The sequence below is a fragment of the Sipha flava genome, unplaced genomic scaffold (assembly GCF_003268045.1).
Source record: "Sipha flava isolate LNK unplaced genomic scaffold, YSA_version1 227_pilon_pilon, whole genome shotgun sequence".
NCBI lineage: Eukaryota > Metazoa > Arthropoda > Insecta > Hemiptera > Aphididae > Sipha > Sipha flava.
The window spans coordinates 25,982-49,917 of record NW_020272863.1 but is presented as its reverse complement, the minus strand read 5'-3'; the positions used below and the strand labels follow the sequence as shown (position 1 = coordinate 49,917).

Here is a 23,936-nt window from a genome sequence, read left to right as displayed (position 1 = left end):
AACAATAATTTATGTTCGCATAGAAACTTTTTTTTCACATTTATTATGACCTTTTCTCCCCATTGGACCCGCAAGAGCACCCGTTCGTACGTCACCTCCCCTACCCCCTGGTCTACAATTTCCGCTTGCCCTGCGTGGAGAGCCAACTTACATCGACGGGTATCGGTTTTCATTACGCCGGGAAATTGAAAACGTAACCCCCGGGATATAAGTATAACCGCACCGACATTATTGCCTAAGTACTCGCACTTATATATAAACATGTGTACGCGCATATGATATATTATTACGTAAATGGCGTTTTCCTCCCGTCCGCCGCGCGGCGCCCAAGCTGTTTACGTAATATGCGCGCATGCATAAATTACGCGGGGGCACGGGGGCTTTTCGTCGGTGCCAATAATAAAAGGTATTTATTGCGAGATAAACTCGCGTGTAAGAAACCCCGCAGAGGCCGCGCTAGGGTTTTTTTCCTCCTAAATATAAAAACGTATTCCGGTCACATACGCTACGGAAAAACGGGTCAGCCGGTACGTGAATAATCGAATGGCCGACGACAACCCGACTGGTGTGGTGACGGAGAGACGGTTCGGGGAAATAACGTCGTTTTCGGTTACGCATACGTGCGCCCGCGCGCCATATACTGTACACGTGGAAACGGGGAAAAATTAAAATCGGATGAGATGACCCCCGGGGCTATGCGTTATGCGTACGACACGCGGTGTGTGCGCAGGATATATCGGCGTTGAGAATATCTTTTCATCGCACACCCGGTGCTGTCCACGTTTGATGGAACGATTTTAACCTTTAAACGCCTAAATGCCAACTATATATATGTATACGTATTTGTATACGTGAAACACGTAAATCTAATGCAATGTTTCTCTTATTTTAGAATAAGATCCTTTGGCATTTACCTTCGATTCACACTACCTCCTCACCCCCATCACCGCATACTGGCGTCGTGTAGTTCGTAATGTAGGTCAAACATCGGAAAATGGACTTCATTTAAATTCAAATAAACAACAACGTTTTTTTTCGAGTCCGGTAGAAATATGTTTCCAACTTCAATCTTTTACTCTCCTTAAATATTTAAATAATTTTTAACTCGACAAAATTCCTCGCAATTTAACTCGAAGAAAACTAATACTTTGTGCTCGTTAAAAATAGACTACCGACTAAATGAGCATTCTAATTTAAATTAAATTCATGTTAAACTTATACCGTTCGCAGTTAAATAAATCGTTGCTTTAAGATTATAATAGTTTTTATTTTTTCAATCTATTTTAAAGATTAACGTTAATATAGCTAAATTTAATAAAATCATCTGCCTCTTTTTTCCTGTGTATAATGTTGATACCTATATTGTTTTTTTTGTATGGTAACCAAAAATAATAACAAACATATAAATTAAACCTATTGAAATAGTTATAATATATTTATATAGATTTTTAATGACAAAAGTTTTTAACATAAACTTTAATTTTAAACAATCCAACGCATCCATAACTAAAATATTGTAATTAAATACTCATTTATACATAGTTCAAATGTTAACATTAAGTATATTAAGTACATTCTACAGAACGTACAGCTACTCTAAACTTAAATATTTAGTATATAATGCTAAAACGTATTAAATCTTTAATAATCATTAATTTTCATAAACTTCAAAAATACATATTTACTATCAAATTTAAACGTGTATAGCGCAATGATGATGATTATTTAAATTTAATATATTAATTAAAGTCTAGACTATTATTTATGTACTTTTCAGACAAACATTTTCAAAATTAAATTTTGCAATCAAATAAATAAATGAAAAATATCATTTTACGCAATATCATGATGACACTATTATTAAATTATCATACGAATAAATATAATTTTTATAAAAAAAATGTATGTAGTAAAATATTCAAAAATATGCATATTTCCTGAGCTTAACAACGTAACAGATTTTAATAAATTACAACATTGAAATTACAACTATAAATTATTATAATAAATCATATTTTGATTAATGTTTGATTTTTATAGTAAGATTTAAAATTCTTAAATATCATAGGATTATGATTGACTTTAATTTTACAATTTCAAAATATTGTGAAAATAAAAATTTCATCTTGTATAATTTTGAATTTCGGGAATCGGTCTGAAGAGGGAAACAATAATGTCGCTAGAGAACACTTAGATTTCCCGAGTTCGGAGTTACTCACGAAATGTGTATCACGAAATTGGTCATCTCATCATATCGGGAGAACAGCTCGGCAGAAATAACAATTTCGTCCCCTCTAACTCGATAATATTTTAAACGAGCCCTATCGTCAGAACTGAGAAATCCCAAAGGGTACACCCTTCTTACCTGCCTCCATCCGAGATAAATGGTAGTCAAAATTGGTTTCTCAATAGCCAAGATGATCGGCCGACGGGGATAGACTCGCAAGCCTTTCGGACGGTCTCCGATCTCTGACCGATTTATATCCCCACATGACCCAATCGATTATCAATGATTTAGTTTTTGGTATTTTATTTTTCTGCAAAGGAAAAAAGTAGAGAGAGAGAGAAAGAGAGATGGTGAAAAGAGAAGATTATGGGAAGGGAAACGGATGGAAAAAGAGAACGAAAACACTCGACGGCCAGGTATGAAGAACAGAATCCCTTTTCTCCTCCGCCCGATACGCGCGCGCATTCACTCGCACCCGGTCGGGTCGTATATCAGCCGAAGGGAAAAACGGAGCAATAATTTCGGCGCTGTAATACAGCTATAAATCTATTAACGCTGCACCACGCCTCTGCCCGTGTTCACCGAGAGCCTTCATCCCTCGTCCCGCGCATCTCGTCTAAAGTGTTCCCGTAGAAAACGACGAGAGAACTTTATCCGGATTGTTCTTTGAACAATAGTCGTTAGCATTTCCGACCATGCTCGAGTTTTGGCGATTCTGTAATAATACGCCGAATCCCACTCCGCATTCGTTCCCAACGTTCACACGATGAAAAAAAAAAAACAGGAATAAAAACGCGTATAGCACCGCAGAGAAAACGCTAGTACGTTCCATCCTCGCAAGGATGTACGGACGCGGAAAACTCGTACAATCAGAAGGAAATAAAACCATTACTGTCCCGCCATACGGGGTGCGGTGTGGATAAATGTAAAAAAAAGCGAACATTTTCCTGCGACCATAGAAAAAAAATAAAAATAAACAAATAAAAGGCATTTCTAAATTTTAATAATTAAAACCCTAATTATTAGTAAAAAGAAATAAAATAGTAATACCACTACGTATATTATAAAAGCTGTCAATTTTATTAATTTATTAATTATTTTTCTTTTATTTAGTTATCCTCATTTTATTTATTATTTTATTATAAATTTATTTTATGAATTATTATAGAACTATATATATACTAACTATATTTATGTTATAACTATATATATATATATATATATATATATATACATATTTATTAGATATAATACGGTAAAATTAGTAAATTTGACAACGTTGCATACAATTCCATAGGCAATCGTGTTTATTTATTTTTCTTACCCACCTTTTTGTTACCCATATACAAACATACGCAATCATGTTGCCAAAAAAGACAAATGTACGCAATCGTGTTCTACCCTTTCCCTATGCGCACTTGGCATTACAAGTATTTATCATAACGATCGTTGGTGCGAAGATATAAGTAACACCAGATCAAGTATTCGTAACCGAACAGAAAACAATCGGAACGATTTTTTTTAACCATTTATAAAAACGTAATCGAAATCGTGATTTGCATTTCGTACCGTGGACGGGATAAATAATGTGGTAACTAGAAAAGGGTTTTAACTAAATGTATTCTATTCTAACTCGCAGTCATCATTTTTGATTTGACGACGACCATTCGTAAAAAAAAAAGCTGTTTTCGATCATTTCTCCACGAGCAAGAAGTAACCACAAAATGCTCATGGAAAGCCTAGGGAGGACGTGGCGTGTTGGACGGGTGACCATCAGAGTGTTTAAACGGTTCGACTCGTACACATAAAGTGAACGTCGCAAGAGAAACGCAAATCGTCCAGGACGCGCGTTACTTCCCGGACAGCGGAAATACTCCTAACCCGACCGGTGCTATACGTGCGGTACTAGAACTTGAGCCCACTGGTGTCTGTCCACAGGAACGGGCACATGCTGACGCACCGGCACAAAAAGCCGTTCGAGTGCAAGGCGAACGGATGCGGCAAGTCGTACTGCGACGCGCGGTCATTGCGCCGGCACACGGAGAACCATCACCACCACCGGCCGTCGTCCAACCAGGGCTCGCCGCCCGCATCGCCGTCCTCGTCCACCAGCTCCGGTTGTATACAGTACGCGCCCGCGCCCATGCCGTCGCCGCCTGCCCCGACCGCTTCGGCCACGACCACGTCTACCACGACGGCCGGGACATCCGCGGCCAGCGGCGGAGGAACCGCGCAACACGACACGGCCACGCCCAGCCAGCTGCAGAAACTTCTCAGCGCCGAACCGTTATCGTCCACCGTGGCCGCGCTTCCATCAAAGGTGAGTGATGCCGCTCGATAACATTACACATACTTCCGTAGGGTCCCCGTATCTAAATCACCATATATTTAATTAATATTATTTCACACTGGGAGGGAAGAGAAAAAGTAATCTTAGGTTAAGTAAGATTCGAAACACTTGACCCAACCGATCCTGACGTCCAAACCGTTGACCCTTTGATCCATCACGCACGCGGGCACGAACACTGCATACGAACGTCCAAAGTTTCAAGTAAAATGTAACACGCACGCGTCTATTGTGATGTGTCGCACTCGGATGAAAATCATTACAGTTTTTACGCATTGAAAACCGTAGTTTCTACCCCATCCCACACCCTCACTCCCATGCGCCCATCGGTTTCAACGAACCCAACCCGTGTGTGACGGGGCGGTTTTGAACGACGTCGGTCGTTGTGTCGTTAACCGAAATAATTGAATAATAATAACGTGCGCGCACACTTCAGCACACGTTTAACAGTGATCAATAACCAAAACGCACCCATTTTATCGTTCAAAATATCGTCATAAACGTAGTGTAATATATTGTTCGCCCGGGCCAAATAAATTTGTCTTTAACCGAACGTTACATTTTTATCGAAATTCCGTTGTGCTCACCCGCTGCTCTCAATCATTTCGATATTATTCTCCCCTCCGCAGCCGATACCCGTAAAACGCGATTTGCGAAATACCGTCGGCTTTGCAGATTTATCGGTTTCTTAATCGATAGCATTCCTGCACGGTACATTATATTATGATATACATAATATGATCGTACCGGGCGGACGGGCAAGATTGTGTTACACGACCGGCGCAATGTAAACACGAATTATTACGGGTCGCCAATCGAATGATCGTAATTTATGTAGATGTAACGTAATTTTGCATTCACTGAATATTAAGCCAATGAATAGATAAAATTACACGAATCGTAATAATACTTGTTTCGTACGCGTAGTATAAAACAACTAATATCGATAAGTAGACGAAAAATACGCGAAAAGTATTGCGCTGATCACAACGTTGTTTGTGTGGCTCGCACGTTTCACACCATTTAGAAAGCGTCCATGTCCTCGTATAATACCATAAATAACCGGCATCGTCGTAAATCGTCTGAATTATCGGTAGTTTCCACCAACGTTTCCAGAACTCAACGGTTGGCATTATATTTTCTGTTAACGCTCTCGACCAGTCCCTCTTCAATTGTAACATGGATATTTTAAACTATAAGCTCATTTTCAAGAATATTCGATTGTTAATTTCGAAAGACGTTCGGAAACGGTTATGTAATCAAATGGAAATAGGTAATAATAAGCGACCTCACAACCCATGCAGCAATAGCTCATAAACTACGCGTGTGATTCCATTACCTGCGTACTGTAATAGTATTGACACAAAGAACCTTTACAACGTTCTTGAATTAATTACATCGTCTTAAACATGTCGACGGTAAATTAATACTTATTAGAAATTACATTCATCGTTTTTATGTAGGTTTCATCTCACAACCGTCGTGTGTGCTACATGAACGATTTGTGTACACTTTATATAGATGTTTTATGGTGAAAACAGAAATTGTTTTTATTTATTTATTTTTGGATTGAAAAAATGTAATATAATCATGGCTCATATTTGTTAAAAAAATATAATAAAAATAAAACTTATTCTTTAAGTTATACATTTTCTATAAACTTGTTTTTAACCTAAAAATAGGAATTCAAATTGTAATATTACTACAAGAACTAAGCATTAGTATATATAAATATACTAAAAACTATATAATGAAAACAATATATTCATTTATAATTAATAACGAATAAAATAATACTTAAGACTTGTTTAATTTCCAACATTTATCATCACAGACGAATATATGTATTGTAATATCAAAATGTGCAAATTACAACTTTACTTTGCTTAAATATTTTATTTGATCCTGATAAACATTAAATATTTATTATATTTTTTTTTTTTTTGGTGTAATATGAAAGTAAAAAAATGTTATTCATTTATTTTTGAATAAATTTACTTTACTCGACGTATTTCGTTCACATTTCAAATGTCAATAATTTTTTTTTTTTTTTAATTAACTAAAATAAACAAAATCTTAATACATTAATTTCGTTTTTACATTACATTTGTAATGTGCCTTTAAACGAAAATATCAGAGTATATTAATGAACATAATTAACTCTTTTGATAGTATTATGCGATAAAAAGATTAGTAAAAAAGTTTAAAATGTAATTTTAGATTTCACAGTGTTCTGAAATTCGATCAATCCGTCTATTTTATGAAATTATATTACCGATGTCGAGTTTTATATCAAATAATAATATTTATTTAATAACATTGTAAAATTCAAATCATTATAAAACATTTTTTGTGATCAATCGTTTAAACCAATATTCACAAACAACAAATTCTACGTTATATAAATAATAATCAAAGTAAATGTACCGATCCTAATTTACAAACATTTTTTTTTTAAATTGTTTAAAAATAAATGCGTTTATTTCGAATGGAATAGGTACATTTAAAATAAGCCCAGTTAAGTTAATATGCAAACCTATCGATATCTGATTATTAAATAAGAGCCCATTCGTTTGCAAATCGTATTTTACAAATTATCAATATTTAATCCTTTTACACACATTTTTCAAAACGTAAACGTTACAAATACATACAAGTGTAATCGAATGATTTTGGTGTGAGCAATGAAATACTGCAGTCGTTTATGCGCACATCTACTACGATCATAGTCGACTAGGTTGATGCATTCAGTGGTGTACATACAGGGGGGGGAGGTCCAGGTTCAAACCCCCCAGGGCCAAAAAAAAAAGAAAATTGTTTTATTATTGATGACGTGTAATATATTTGTAGTTTCATTATTACGCTTTGAACTTAAAATATACAACTATATAAATATTATGATAATTAAATAATTATATTGATAGGCGCAAACATGTTTGAAAACTTTTGTTAATTATGCTGTTTTTATATTCCACTAATGATTATTTTTGCTCCCCCCCCCCCCCCCCCCGAGCAAGATTGAATGTACGTCACTGGATGCATTCATACCTATATAAACAGCCCATTAGGTGTTACGATAGATAAACACATGTTGTAATCTCAGGTAAGTAATACGTGAGGAGATGTGGAATAAATGTTTTTTCTTTTTTCGATTAATATCCACTATTATTCCACTGTGCCCATTATTTAAAAGTATATATAGAGGAAAAAAAGTGAAAACCAAAGGTCCTTATCTAAAGTTTTGATCAAAGTTGAGACATACCCCTAGACCTAAATCACCAGTGAGATACATGACCGAGTGCTGATGTATATGAGGCACGAGGGGTAAAAGACGAAACGCACGCGCACGAGTGAGAGAGACAAGTATTGCCGAACAGAAATACGTTGAAAAACTTCTTCGGCTAATGTTCTTTTTCTCTTTTTGTCACATAGCTAATGGTTTGTTTTTTATTTTTATTTTTTTTTTTTTGGATCTTATACCAGAACCCTTATTTTTTTACGCTCGCGATCCATTTTACTTGGAAGTTTGCCCTATTTTTATTTCAATGCGGGGTTGTTGTTGTTTCTTTCTCATTTATTATTTATGCGGGCGAAATAAACAGAAATAGAGCAAAACGTTGGTCAAATACTAGTCATAATGTTCATTCCTACCAAGTATGTAGTTACTTAAAATACTACTTACAACCACCTTTTATTATTCATCACGAGTACATGTTTAACGATATTGCTGAAAAAATCCATCGATCTCCTTTCGTATTTTCGCAAAGTTTTTATTGATGTATTTAAGTCACTTTATACCTCAAAAATAATTAAATTATTAATATTATCACTGCAACAATCAAGAATATAAAAATATAATTCAGAAACCCCGGAATCTTCTAATTACAAAAAATCAATAATGATATAATGTTGTACATTTGCAGCATTGTCGATAACACGTATTTAAATAATAATGAATGGTTATTACATATTTTGAATAACTTTTAATAACCATAATATACATGATATGAATAGTGATTTTTTTATAGAATACGGTGATCGCATACTATTAAAATCTTGAGGTCGAAAAATAACTCTCAGATTTGTTAAAATAACAACAACGGTTATATATGATGATGGCTACAACTCGTTTGCTCACATTTACCTTTTTCATAACTTGTTTGCCCAAAAATGCATAACTCGATTACGCACATATATTTTGGCTACCTGTGACGAAAATCCCTAGTGTCAGAACTCGTTAACTTACTATCGCTTATTAATCGCTTATTATCGTTGATTATTATACTCCTCATGATTATGAGAGTTGGTTACTTTTATTATTTTGTTTTATTTATTAACAATAACAGTCGCAGGACATTTTTTATTAGTGCATCTAAAATTTGATCATCCACTCATTAAAACACAGTATTCACTAAATTTATAATTATCAATATTAAATCATCGCTTTCCTCGCCGAGATTCAAAAATATTAGAAATTTCTACGCCATATTAAAGTTTACATCGTCAACACACTAGTCACCACTGTATCGTCCATATCCATGGTCCATACCTACTGAAACTTTACTAAAATTTATTTGAAAAATCCAAATTTATATAATCTACAGTCTACATAGTCGATTAAAAGATAATATTAAGATGATAATTTGTACTGCAGTCTGTGACGATATACACGTGTCATGTGTATGAATGTGTCATGCGCAAACGAGTTATCTATTTTCAGGTAAAAATGTTGAATGTGCGCAAACGAGTTGCAACGTATGATGAGATATGTTAAATATTTGTTCAAATACGAATGAATGCCTGTTATTTTTATTGTTAGATCAAACACGCCGTGACATGTTCTTAAATTAAGGTTTCACCAAAATCTTGGAATTTAACTGTTCGGAATGGTAATTAATTGCGAAAATAAAAACCCAGAAGTAAGAAACTTCAAGTGCTATTAAAAACACGAAAATACAACTTTATTATTATAATGACGGTGCGAGGAACGTCGGGGTGATCAAGATACATTACTAAACGCGTGGTTCTAAGTGAGGTTTATATATACACGAGTACATTCAGACGGTATGTACCGTCTGTATACACCGAACGAGAAATCATTATTTATACTTGTGTTTTTACGCATCGGTTCCAATGCCAATTTATAGATTCATGCTTGCACTCCACCGAGTTTTCAGTTCACGTGACCCATTTTGACAGTTATTCTTTTTCGTATTTATATTCGTTACACGAGTGAAACCAAATAAAACTAATAATACGATAAAAAGAGAGAGTGACAATGAATTACAACGTTATGCTCCAGAATGACCCAATTTCTAAGAGAGAATTAGATCGAAAGCAGGACAGCAACTTATCTAATCGTCAACGCATAGCGCACAAAACTATACCTTCGTCGGAAACGAGATGATCTTGACAGCAATATGAGCTAGTTTTTCGGAGCAATTATCATGGCTGAAATTAATGATAGTTTCATTATCATCCTGTATTTTTTATTTCTAAATATAACATTAAATCTATAAATATGACAAACAATTCAAATTCTGACGTTATTAGCTCTATTAATATTTACAGTGAATTAGAATATTCGTTATTTTTCAATTTACTTTATATCATTGCCGTGTCATCAGATAAGAGTGCGGGGGAAATTGACCTCTCGAATATAAGAGGGACAAAACTATAATTTGGAAAATAATGAAAAATAATTACTGTGCCACTGGTCTTGATATTCTCTCAAATGTATACAGTACAATAAATTCTATGCATTTTGGGCCCTCAATTTTTCTAATCTGAGACCCCTTTACAGTGCTGATCACCCCCAGTCCCACTTCTAGTTTCGGCACAGTTTGGATGCTGGAATAGTTATAAATCTTTTTGAACGTAATTTTTTTATTATGTTATAAGCCCAGAACATTAAGTTTAGTGTTGTATATAAAAAAAAAACCAGTTATATAATATAATATTATTATATAAACTATATTATAATATAATATAATAATTTACTAATATAGAAATAATATTTACCTAGTTGATATTATATATTAGTGATAACAAACACAGGATGATAATGAAAATCAATAATTTTAGCTATGGTAACTACTCTGAAAAACTAGCTCACGTTGCTGTCACGATCCTCTCGTCGTCAGAAACCGTTGTTTAGGTAGCTCGCATTGCAACGATACGCAGTTAGTCGAATGCCTCCGTGTTGGTGCGATAAAAGGCCCTAGTGTAGAAAAAATAACACATCACCGTTTCCTCGCCCACGCGCGTGCACAATATCTCTGCGTAATTTCTGCACTAAAGGACTCGGAGGTCGAAGAGTTTGGTCCTTTGGCCGGCGCGTCACGTATGCACATATACATACACGCAAGACGAATTGTGCACATACGTGATTTTCTCCGCGCTCTAGTCCTTTCAGAGAGGAGTCGCAGTAATTGCCATCACCACACCCCGTCGCTAGCGAAATGCACGAGAGAGAGAGAAAGAGAACGGAGAGCAGAAACAGCTCGACGTAGACGTCGTTTGGCATACTCAATGATCCGCCACAAAAGGATGGTGGCGGTGACAATGCCGCGACGAGAAAGGGATAAAAATTGTTTTTTTCGTTTACTAGTCGCCCACTCACAATTGACCACGACGGTGGTTTAATTTTCAAAGCGTTTTCCCGACGATGTCTATTATTCAAACAAATCACGCTTGAAAAGTCCACGTACGTACGTCGTACACCAAGTGACGGCGGTCGGAAGTGGCGGGAACGATTGTACGGAAGAAGTCTACGGCCGTATTATTATCACTGCGTCCGTGACGCGTGATGAATGATAATGATCGAGACCGAAGAGTAAGCGTGTTATTACAGTGTTGCGATCGGACGGGGCACAGCTGTGAATCGCGATTTTAACGTGTACGGCATGTGTGGGCGACCCGAAGTGAATTATTTACTCGCCAAAACGGGGTTCACGAGCGCTGGAACGCGAGAAGTATTGTACGAACCCGGGGCCGTGAGAAACGAATCGAAACGCGATTTCCAACGCGTAATATTCTGCTGCACGTGCCTGCTACATTGTTACGATAAACTTATCTTTGGGATGGGACAATCGGTAGTATTACAGTTTCTCACATCTCGTTCCATCTTGTAACACGCCCATGAAAACGAGATGGACTCTGTGACGGTCCAGGATCGGGCCATATCCAGTTTACCGTTCCCGGTCTTGTTAAAAAACCACCACGAACAGATGCTGCAGCGTGCGTACTCTGTAACATTTTTTTCGAATTTTCGTACCGTTCGATCGCGACGTTATCGAGGCACCGGTCCGTGAGGTGCTGCTTTCGCGCACTGTTCAAATAAGTTCACGGACCAATATCATTGCGATATCGATCCGGGTAAGTCGCTTACCCGACGCGAGTCCGAACCGAACCAAGCGTGAAGAAGTATTTTCTCGGCACTTTATCCGTAGGCGAAACAACCGAAAACTATATAAAAACATTCCGAGAAGATTTCCTTTCTAAAATGTTGACTCGTCGGGTTTCGAACAGTTATCGAGATTCCGTCGGACGCGCTTTTAATACGGGATGGTATTATTGTAGTGAAACAAAAAGCACTCCCGTCCATTATTTATAACACTGATTACTGGACGTGTGTTAAAAATGTGTTTTATTCGATTTAAAAGTGATATTGCGTCGTACGGAGTAGTGGAAAAATACATTTTTCTAGTGGATACATTGTTGGCAATATATATTAGAAATACGTGTGAATCGGAAATATTTAATGTATTTATTTACATTATTATTTACTGTTCGTCGTTTTTCAATGTCGATCAAGGTAGCGTTACTATATACCAGGGATGGGAAACTCGAAGTTACTCGAGGACCAATTTTTAGAAAATTAAAACCCAGCGAGCCAAAGCATAGGAAAAAAAAAGTTATTCAAAATATGAATTTTAATTAGCATTTATATACACCGAAATAATAAATTCAACACACGTGACAGCACGACACGAATGAAGAAGACACTGATTTAGTAAAATAGTTCGGTACAAACAACTATATTTGAAAGCCATACGTATACATGCATATGACATTTAGACGTTTAACGATGTTTAATACCAGATAAGATTTATTATATCGATAGACGATAAACTTTAAAATTGTATGATGTAATTTGAAAATATAGCATGAACCACACAAAAAAGACTCACGAACCGCCAGTCGCCCACCCTTGCTATATACCATGGGGTGTAAGATGTATATACCGTGTGTTATTTTTTAGCAATCGATCATCTTCCCAGAAAGGCTGTAAATACGCTTAAAACTTTAATTCTGCTCTGTATTCGTACATCATTGCACTAGCTATAAACAAACCCGTATAAATAAACTCTTAAACGTTTTCATTTAACTCCTTGTGGCTGTATCGAACAATCGATTCGTCCAATATTAATAAACATTTAATTCAACAAACAATATTTTACTGTATGTCCGTTTGGATCATTCGCGGAAATCATTATGATATTTCATCCATTTATTTAACGATATATTGTATATGGACTGTATTCAAAATACAAATGTAAGAAAAATGAGAATACATATAAATATAATAACATATACAACCAAGATTTTGAAGTTTATAATTTACTTCTCGAATAACCACTGTAAACTGTAATTTATTAGCAAAAAATTCCGAATAAAATATTAGACATTGAATAAAAAATAAATTAAGAAATAACAATTAATTATATTTCGATTCAATGCATTTGTTTTTCTTCCTCACACCGTCAAATGTATTGTGATTTTATAGATATAGTTGAATTAAATTTCTAACGACCGGACGACGTTTCAGCAATATGGATTTAATACAATTATTAATTTAGTACATTTGAGCAAATCGTATACACAATCTTATTTCGACGACCATACCGTAAATATTTAAACTCTACGCCTTATAAACTGTGTTTAATCTCTGAATACGTGCATACGTATAATATTGTTCACTGTTAAGTAATTCAACATTTTACCCATAGACGCACGATTATTCCGGTGAACAATAATTGCATTTTAATTTTGTCGTGGATTAGAAGGGTTTACCAGAGATTTGTATCCACTCATACACGGATATCCACCCGCCCACCATAGAATCATGAAATAAAATAACGTAAATGTTATCGCTTACCTCGGTTAATACCTTATTTTTGTAAATGGTTAAGGCAATCGATAGAATTAAATTTAATAAGAATCATCTCGTTTTCCGTACGATATTCATACAGTGTAGGATAAACCTTTTTTTTTTTTTTACTCGACAAAACTTAAAAGCATTTTCTCGCTAAGCTGCTAAAACCCTTCCTAATATATTTTTTCAAAGCTCTATTTGTATTTTACTATTAAACGTGATCCGATTTTAGTTATTATAATGATATTTTTATCGTAGATAACGATTTTTACTTGGTAATAACGAGATTTTTCTTAGTCACCGAGTAGCAATTCATATTTTTTTTTCGATTACATTTTTGAATTCAAGTTTCAATAGACCAAGAGATATTTATGTATTTATAATTTACTTACATCGTGAGTTTCGAATTAATTCAAGCAGAGCAATCCATTCAAGAGAATCGAACAAAAAAACGACCAAACATTTCCGTTGTTCTTTGTATATTAAACTAATAAGATAAATAATAATATTTATAATACGAGTGGAATTTATGTTTAGTTACGTTTTCCGTGCAGCGTTTTCTTTATGATCGGAATTTCTGAGATTTAACGTATCTATATTTAAAGAAATTCTTGAAATGAAATATTTATGCCGTGTCGAAGACATGCTTTCAGCGTCAGGTTCCAAAGTGAATCGAGGTAAAAACGATCGATATCCCAAAGGGAAAATATCATGTAACTATGAAAATAAATAAACGGTATTATAACATTAATTCATTCTACCATTCTTTGAAATAAACCATGTACAAAAGAATTACAATATTTAAAATATTTCTTTAACACGTTTGTCAGTTATATCTTAAAAATATTACTGCAAATTTGGACGATGGTGTAATTATGCACATAATGTTATCTGTATTGTTGTCTAAAAATATCACAGTGTCGATGGTTATTGTTTTTAAAAACTTATTTTCATTTCTCCGCCTTCCACGTTCTACTCGATGCCATTAGGTTTTAAAATTTAAAATTTTTTCAAAAATAAGGTATCAAAAATATAATATGTCTACTGAATACTAGCAAAAATATTTAGTCTAGATGTATAAGTTTTCGGAACTTAGTCGAGGTAACTCATGCTTTCTAGAGGTCGAGCGAAGATTCATGTAAATATAATCTGTTTGCATGTTTTTTTTTTCTTGATACTTTGTTGGATAAATCGAGTTCGGGTAAAATGTATTTTGAGTATATATTTGGTGAATATGCAAAATCTTTTTCTGCATATTTTTACATATTTGAGTTTTTGAGTATATTGCTGCGTATTTCCTTAAAATATTCTTATTCAAGCATATTTTCTTGTCTTATGGAATTTAGTTTAAGATATAGTTTTATTTTTACGTCGATTTTAATTGTTTGTGAATATTAATAATTTGTTGATTGACATTATAGAGTAGCGCTTGTCGATGAATATAAACTACAGTGGTGATTTGATTCCTATTTGAAAACACCAGTTGCACATTTTTATGATTAACTATATATAACATATTTAAATTAAGATTTATTACGAATATTCTTAAAATTATAAGTTTATTTAATTCAAGAAGGACGCATGTTTCACGTGATATTACTTGATTCGGGATTTTTAGAGAAAATTTTTCGAGTTTTCAATGCATAAACGCTTGCGCATATTTGACAGTGCATTAACCTCCAAGTTTCATCTTCATTATTACTGTTTGAAATTCGATGTAAATCAGTCGAATCGATCGAGAAGCTTACCGCAAATAACACACAGTAAGACAGTTCCGATAGTATGCAAATAATCGCAAATAGAATCCTTAGATTGTTGTCATGGCAGTAGTACTCGTGAATCCAGTCGAACATGCGTAGTTTAATCATGTATATAATACCGTATCATCACGTATCTACTGCGGTAATCGAGAAACAGTGTTGTCTTGACTGGTGATGGAAGGAGTTGCGAGTTCGACAAGTCTCCGGGCGGTGCAATTAAAATAAAACTCGACGGTAAATAAACAAAAATAAATTCCAATCGTGTCGTATTTATCGTAAACCGCACCGGTGTATTGGTATAGAGTAGGTGTACACTTACACAATATGCGCAGAACTTAGCGTGTATACATAAACAATCGACTTACGCGCAGGACACACGCCACCGATTAACGACACGCACGGAAATGCGATCGGCTAGCGGTTCAAAGGAACGGCATCAAGAGGGACGTAAAATTTTCGATAAGGATTCAATGGTGATTTTTATCCACCCTTCCTCTTTCCATCTATCTTCGCCTGTATTTTATTGGAAAATCAACGACCCCGACTACTAGCGGGGCACGATTGTTAATATTTTTATAGATATAAACGTAGGTATTGGATAAAAATAAAATATACGTGTATATGATTATTTGCATTAGACACCGATGACGTCAAGTCATTACACGGGTACGTAATCGCTCGTGCATCTGGCGAAAGATATTACGCCATCGTTGCCGCTGTGGATTATTGTCCAGGAAAGTAGAATGATCTCTAGCTTAGCATATCGGGTCTCGTCCTGCGCGTGCGCAAGGTTAAGCGCTGCCTGCAAAATTAGATAATGTCATTGCAAGAGAAGCCGATGAGAAAATGTAACAATATCGAAAGACGTTAGCATCAGAATATTAAATTACGCTTTCCGTTTTCCCGCTGTTCAATCTCTCCTCGTCGTCGTCACCGTCGTTTTTTTTTCTTATCCTCCTGCTCCTTGTCACCATCCTCCTCCTACTCGCGTCCTTCGTATTTTCTCCCATCCCTACCTCTCGTTACATCTACTCTTTTCGTTCAGTTTCCTTTCGTCGCACCTCAAAACGTCTACAAAACAACGTTTTATGTTGAAAAAAAAAGAATATTATCTTAATGTCGTGGAAACAAACCAGGCGAAATAGATGAAACGGCAAAACGCACCTTATACCTGTAGTGGGGGGAGGGGGGAAATCAACGAGAACAATTTTTACGGTCTGTTGACGATGCAAAAAACTTGATGAAAATATTTCTAGTTCAAATAAATCTATTCCTGCACAGTTCCATTATAACACGTATCCACCATACATTCTTCGTCTTAAAATAACACGCCGGCCAAATAAATTATCAATACGACAAACATGTTGTGTACAATAATAAATATTTTGTTGACGTTTGCGATGCTAGGCTATACAATATTACATAGTTTAAACATTTTTAAATCAATATAAATCATTTTTATTTTATTATTATACTTGAGGAATGAAATAACCGTTACATTGTTTTCACACGCACATTAATTTTATCTGGCATACGACAAAATAAATAATCCAATAGTTATTTGATATCTTTGATGGAGTTTTTAATAAAAACAATAATTTCACCTAATAAAATTTAAATGCAGAGTATTTAAAAGAAGAATATAATAAAATATTTCCGAATAATTTCTAAGACTTATATCGAATATTTAAAATTATTTTATCATTCCAAGCTTATATTTTATTTTCAATTTTACATGGCATTAATTATTTTCTCGATATATAATAAAATAATGGTCTTTGCTGTTTAATTGTGACCATTTAACACAATTTAAAACGACTTGTTCAAAATAATTTTACAGATAAAATTGTTTTTTTTTTTTTTTTTACGAAAATATTTAAATAACAAAGTATAATACAATTATTGTAATTAAGAAAAACGAGCATGTTATAAAATATTTCTATCCGTCCAAAAAACCTGCTTCAACACAATATTAATAATGGTACTATTACGAGTCAAAAATACATTTTTTGCAAATGAAATTGTGCACTGTTGCGAATAAAAAACAAAAATTCTAATTTTGGGCATGGGTAATATAGGAAATGACGCGCGGGGGCTTTTCGTTAATGTTTCTTCAGTGATCATTAAACGAAAACAGAAAAAAATAAAAGAGAGCGGAAGAAAGTGAGAGAGAGTAAAAAAAAAAAACACCATCTAGTACACTCGAACCCCCGAAAGATAAGAAATGTAAAACGCAAATAAACTCTCTTGCAGTTGACCGGCGTAATTACTCACGCGCTTACAAATCGCCAACACATTAAAACTACTACACATATATATACATATATAATTTATATGTGTATATAAGAGTGCAGAGCCGTGGCAGTAAGTTTTACTGCGATTTATATCTAAAAGTTCAATCCACCCTTGTAGTCGGTAAGAGGGTGGAAGAGAGTGTTGTCAGACGGTGGCAAAAGGGATCAAAAGGCACTCGTTTTCACGTGTATGCGCATGTGCGTGTGTGTGTGTGTGTGCGTGCGTGCGTGTGTGTGTGTGTGTGTGTGTGTGTGTGTGTGCGCGTGCGCGCGCGCGTGTGTGTGTGTGTGTGTGCTCACACGAAGGAACCAAGAAGAGATGAAGGGTGCGTCGTGCAAGAAGGCTTTCCGCCAATGCACCCGATGTGCGCGCGGCGTGGATCTCCTCTCGACTCGTCTCGGCTCCAGTGCGCAGACAATGGAGAAATAACGTGGCGGCGGTGGCGTTCGGAGGTAATAAGTTCAAATTACTTCCGAGCCGAGTGTCACGAAATGAAACCGAAGTTCGACGTCGCGTCGGTCCCCATCCCCGTCACCGCACGCCCGGGTGCGTTTTGTCATTCGATCTCGGTCAAACGAAGACTTTCCGACGTCGCGCTGTGGAAGGGGAGTCAGCGAACGGTCGGTTAGGTTCTCTAAAGTACGTACATAACGTGCACACAACACGGTACAAGTACATGTCATGTACACCTTACGTATACACATGCAAGAGCGTAATTAGGAATTTTTACGCACGGAGAAAATATTAAAATTATTCCCCATCGTAGACAAAGAATCAAATACTTTTCCCTGCAATTGTTTACTTACAATAAGCATACAATCATACTTATTGAGTTTTAAACGAATTATCATTAAAAAAGTGAAAAATATCAAACTAGTTGTTGATTATAGATTAAATATTACAAAAATTACACCCTCTAACATGTTACACCAGAATTTGAATCCCTGTATTCCTCCCCCTAGTACCGCCAATATATATGTGTGCACGTCGTACGAGTGCCTGTATTTGAACTCTGGTATACGCACATTTGCGAGCCCAAAAACCAAGTGGTATCTGCACGTGTATCTGCCGCGCGATGTACAATCATTAGATCCTTGCGCGCCGTTTTGGAGAGCAAATCCCTCGAACGGTGTCCTCGCCAACGTTTGTTATACCTCTGGAACGCGTAATCGTCGTTCCCGCAAAGAACTAAGATGTTTCTCTCCCGCGATATAAAATAATAACCCACCACAATGATGGTATTCCTTCCCGTTCGACCTAGTGCCTGCTTTTATACAACATTTTAACATTTACGACGTGACAATCATCCGGAACAATGAAAATGTCGTGGAAAAACTCCAGTATTGTACGTGACCAATGGGCTACGCCGGTTATTTTGTCGTAACTGAAAGTATACCTATGCAATATAAATAAACCTTACCTCAATCTGCGTTATACAGGTTGCGTGTATTGCGTAGTAAGTCCTGCTAAAGATTTTTAGTTCATTATAAAAAAAAAAAAATTAATATCAGTTTTAGATCATTCTTATTTTAACACGATAAAAATTGTATCGATCAGTTGAAATTTTAAGCAAGAACTTTTTAACGGATTACTCGCATAACGTCATTGTTTATTTTACATACAATTAAAATCACCGATGTGAAGGATGTTTATATTCAACTGAGGAAATCTACAATATTATAAGTTGTTAAACGTGCAAGACTATTGTATTCGAACGAGGAATCTTAGGAACACAAGTGATATAATATTACTGTCATTTACCTTACAAAAAAAAAAAAAAAAAAAATTAAAATTAAATTCCACTCTCTACCTCCCTAGTGTGTACACGCGCTTAAACTATGTCTCCGCCGCCGTGGAACCGTGTAATTTCACAGCCCCTGATTGAATAAAAATTATCTACAAATATTTATATAATACGTACGAGCCGGTAAATTTGAAATAGTGACTGTAATAAAATAGTTTAGATTTGATGTGAAAGACTAAATTATATTATTGTAATAATTATACTGAATACGAATTCATCACTTAGAAAATATTTTGCTATGTATAGTATCATTACACTTTAGTCGCTTTAAAATCGGAATATAATTATTAAAGTGAACACGCAATATTATAATGAATGTGGGGAAAGATTTTTTTAACGTTTATACACATATTTTGTTTTCAGAATATATATGCATGCATAAACGTGCGCACGGGGTAGTCAGGGTAAGAACTTGATTACTCTGTGAACTTCCCTGCCTCACCAAAATATTCAATATTTTCACAATAATAAAGAACCATGTTGTTTTCAACCATTTCGAAACGTCCGTAAACGGTAAAAACATGTACCTATAAGAATATTGGAGAAATATAATTATTAAATGAAATAAAGTTACCCTATCTAAATTTGTTGTTAATATTAAATCTTAATGCGTTATGCATGACTACCCTGCTAGTAATGTCCGCTTATGTATGCACGTCATTGGCAATAACTTAAAATTATTTTTTACTTAATTATTTTTTTTTTTTTTTGTATCCCTAAATTATTTTATATATTCTTTGAAAGACATCGATTTATTCGGAATTCCCCGAAGTTAAAACATATGTATGGTACACCAAGAGCCTTTCGGCGCTATTGAAGAATAACACTTCGAGCTTTTGAACGCTTTGAACCCTAAATGTATAACAAACATTCAAACGGAAAATTGTTGTTTTCGTAATATCGCATAGTCAAAGAGAGAAAACTATACCGATACGTTTCTTTATTATCACTCGATTAATATAACATCGTGAGTATCGGAACATTTTTTCGACAACGGATAAAAACTTGTTGACTCAAGGACAAAAACATGGAGAAAGAAGATACGATAAAAATATTAAAATGAATATATGTTTCAAATGCAATATAACTAAAACCAATAAACTATTGTTAGCTTACGACGAACGTACATACATGTTATTGCCGTATACCAATATCGTATAGACGACAGAAAATTACATTGTAAGCTTATTTACTGTTTATCTAAATAAAAAATCTACCCAGGCTTTTGTGAAATTGATTGCTTTCAAAAATAAAAAATATAAATAAATAAAATAAAAATAAAAATATTAATAACAACTGAACAAAGTTTATTGTTTCGTGTAGACTGTAGTAAAACATTTCTGTCGACAGAACGGTCAGACGGAAACGCAAAATGTGGCAGACAGCGAGGACAGTTTCACTAAACAACAGTTTGATATTATTCAACAGATTATGCATCACACCCAACAACAAATAGCGACGTCGACCGCCTCGAAAAATGTAAACACGAAGAATTCGTCAAATTCGAAGAATTGGAATGGCCAACAGGTATGAAAGTTAAAAATTCACTTATTAATAATGCATATATTGTTTTAGAAATAGATTAGAAGTTTAAAAAAAAATCAATTACAAATGATTGCGATCAGTGGTGATTCTATTATTTGATGTTCAACAGTTTGGAAATAATTTGTCAGGTTTCCAGTAATATATACATTACTTTCTATAACTCCGAAATGTTACTACCATCCATTCAAGAAATCCATTCCTGGTTAGGTTAGATTATACCGCATTTCGATTAATACTAAATACCTAGTTTTTGTCAAATAAATACGGAATAAATGCTAATCATAAAAATTACTGTGATTAATCGAATAAATAAAGTATTGAGCGTAGTATATTACAATAATAATAAATAAAATACTCCCAATGGATTTAGCGTTGCTTTTGACGTACGCATACACAAATATTTTACACAAATTACGCCGTCCCATTAGCGCAAACGTGTTACCAAATATTTTTTAACAAATATAGTAAAAAATATTGAATTGATGTCGTATATTACTTTTTGGTTGGTGAAAAATATATTCTTCTCGGCCCACCCATAAAATGAGCTCTGATACGAATCATCTGCATAAATGCACCGAACTCTATACATGAAAACGAAAAAAATTACCACTCAATACATGCTAATAACAATTTCTCGTGCGTATATTTTTTGTTATACAAACAGTCAACATATGATATACATTTTTTGAATTTACACTACGATGTCTTCATCATTGTTCATATTTTTTTATTTTTTTTTTTTCATACCTTATCCTTGCGCTCCACCCGATCGTCGGTCGGTGACAAAAAAAAAATAATATTCCATTGTTTTACCCGTATCTTGAACTCTATTTTCATAGGGAAAAATCATTCGGTACTCCTTTGAATTTCTGTGCTTTTTAAAGAGTACGTCTGCAATAAGAAAGCAAATGGGGTGATTTCAGTTTTGCTTTATTTTATCACGCGGAAAATGACATAAAATCCGAAATAGTCGTCATGTGCATGTTCACAATATACGCGTTTGTGTGCGCGATGTGAAAAAAGTATAAACGATCGATCGTCTTGAAAGAAAACAATTTCACCGATCTCATGGTGACAAACACATAAGGACTGAATTTACATAACAATTGCCCATTTTTCTTTTTTCTTTTTCTTTTACGGTTACGATATGTACTGACGTTGCTGGCATGGTGCTCGAAATATGCAGCGTTTGACGGGAAAAATCAACTATACACGTACGATTTCTTTTACGGATTAAAGTACACGCGAGTAAAGATCATATGCTAGTGGGACTTGCCGTGACACTGAAAATTGAAGGCTGACCGTGTGGCGCTCGCAATCAATATAATAATTACGACGGATCGAACGGGATGCGCAGTGGAAAACGTTTCAACACGGATTTCGTCGATTATCACACCCAACGTTAGGGTTTGCAAACCGTAACATAATACTTACGCGTTGCTCGGTACACAATTTTGCTAATTTTGCGTCCATCACTGGCCCGTTGAAATATTCGACACTTGGTAGAGCGTCTCGAAAACGATGTGTTCATACATCTCGTACGAGATAATTACGGTACAACGGGGATTGTTACTGCAGCAGCGTTTTCAATAGATCGTTACCGTTCGTCCTCGGTTTTAGTAGATCAATAGATACAATTCGGAATAATAGTTTTTATTATCCCCCCCCACCTATCCCCGTTGTTTTCGGTGTGAAGTTTTTGAAAACACCGAGCGCATACATTACGCAGTTATGCAATAAAATATAAGTTACGATTCAACTTGACGCCATAAATTTGCCAAAACTTACTTTCGGTACCTCGAATGAATGTTATACGATTATCTGGAGAGCTCGGATGCTCCGTTGCTTAATGTAGTTTATGTTTTATACATCCGAACGCGCTAAAAGACGCGTTTTCTTCCAATTAACGTCGCGGGGACGTCGTATAAACCACCAACGCCTCGTCGCCGTCGTTACTAATTGTTTTTCGGATTTTATAAACCGTCGCGCCACACACGTGTCCATGGGTGCTGCGCGACTCCTACCTGCGATCGCAGAGTGATTTTTACCTATATCCAGCGCGATCCGGTCGACTATCGACGCGATTTTCACGTTTGTTCGTTTTTTCCCGAAACGGTCGACCGGACGTGATAGATCGTGTTTCATACCTACACGCTGCAGCTGCGGACCCGCCAACGGCCCGACCGGCCGTGCTAATTTCGTTATAAAGGAAGGAAGAGACCGTAGCGTTTTTATTTATTAAGCGTCATGGTTTTTTCTTATTATTATTATTATTTTTTCCACGAAATCCTTCTGTTGAAGCGGTATATAAGTGCCTCGCCTCGGTGGCAAGGGTAAGCGAGAAGAAAAAAAACGTCCGAAAAGCTCACGTCATCGTTTGCGTATTATATTTATACATTTTTTCCTGCCTTCCGAGGGGAGGTGTTTTTCCTTTTATTTTTTTTTTCACGCGCGCGCCTCCGGTCGTTAAGGGAAACGAAATTTATGTGTGACCCTTTTCGAGCTTTCCCGCGTGCTAATGTCCCTGCGCAACACAGCGTGCACCGGCGGCGGCGACGCACACGCTCGAAACGATACCTGAACACGAAACGCGCTACGATATTTCCCGTGCAACGTTAATTTATCATCCGGCCATCGCGTTATGGAATTGCTGAAAGCGAATTTTCCCGCTTTCTTTTTCGCTCTCGTCCCGTTCTTCTACGCGAAACAACGTTTTCATCGTCGACATGCCCGTGTACTCTTCGGCGACATTGTGTTATACGATCACGGACGTGTGCGTCCCGCCAAAAATAACAGAACCG

At 35.6% G+C, this 23,936-nt stretch overlaps 1 protein-coding gene across 1 annotated transcript in view; it reads left to right on the top strand.

The window, feature by feature from the left end:
• Positions 1-21,117, top strand: part of LOC112683477 (zinc finger protein 541-like) — a gene marked incomplete at its 3' end in the record, with an annotated part of 248,287 nt that extends 227,170 nt beyond the window's left edge. Inside the window, exons 7-8 of the mRNA XM_025554528.1 lie at positions 4,166-4,547; positions 20,941-21,117. Of these exons, the coding sequence (XP_025410313.1) occupies positions 4,166-4,547; positions 20,941-21,117 (559 nt within the window). The remainder of the gene's footprint in view (positions 1-4,165; positions 4,548-20,940) is intronic.
• Positions 21,118-23,936: the final 2,819 nt, after the last annotated feature.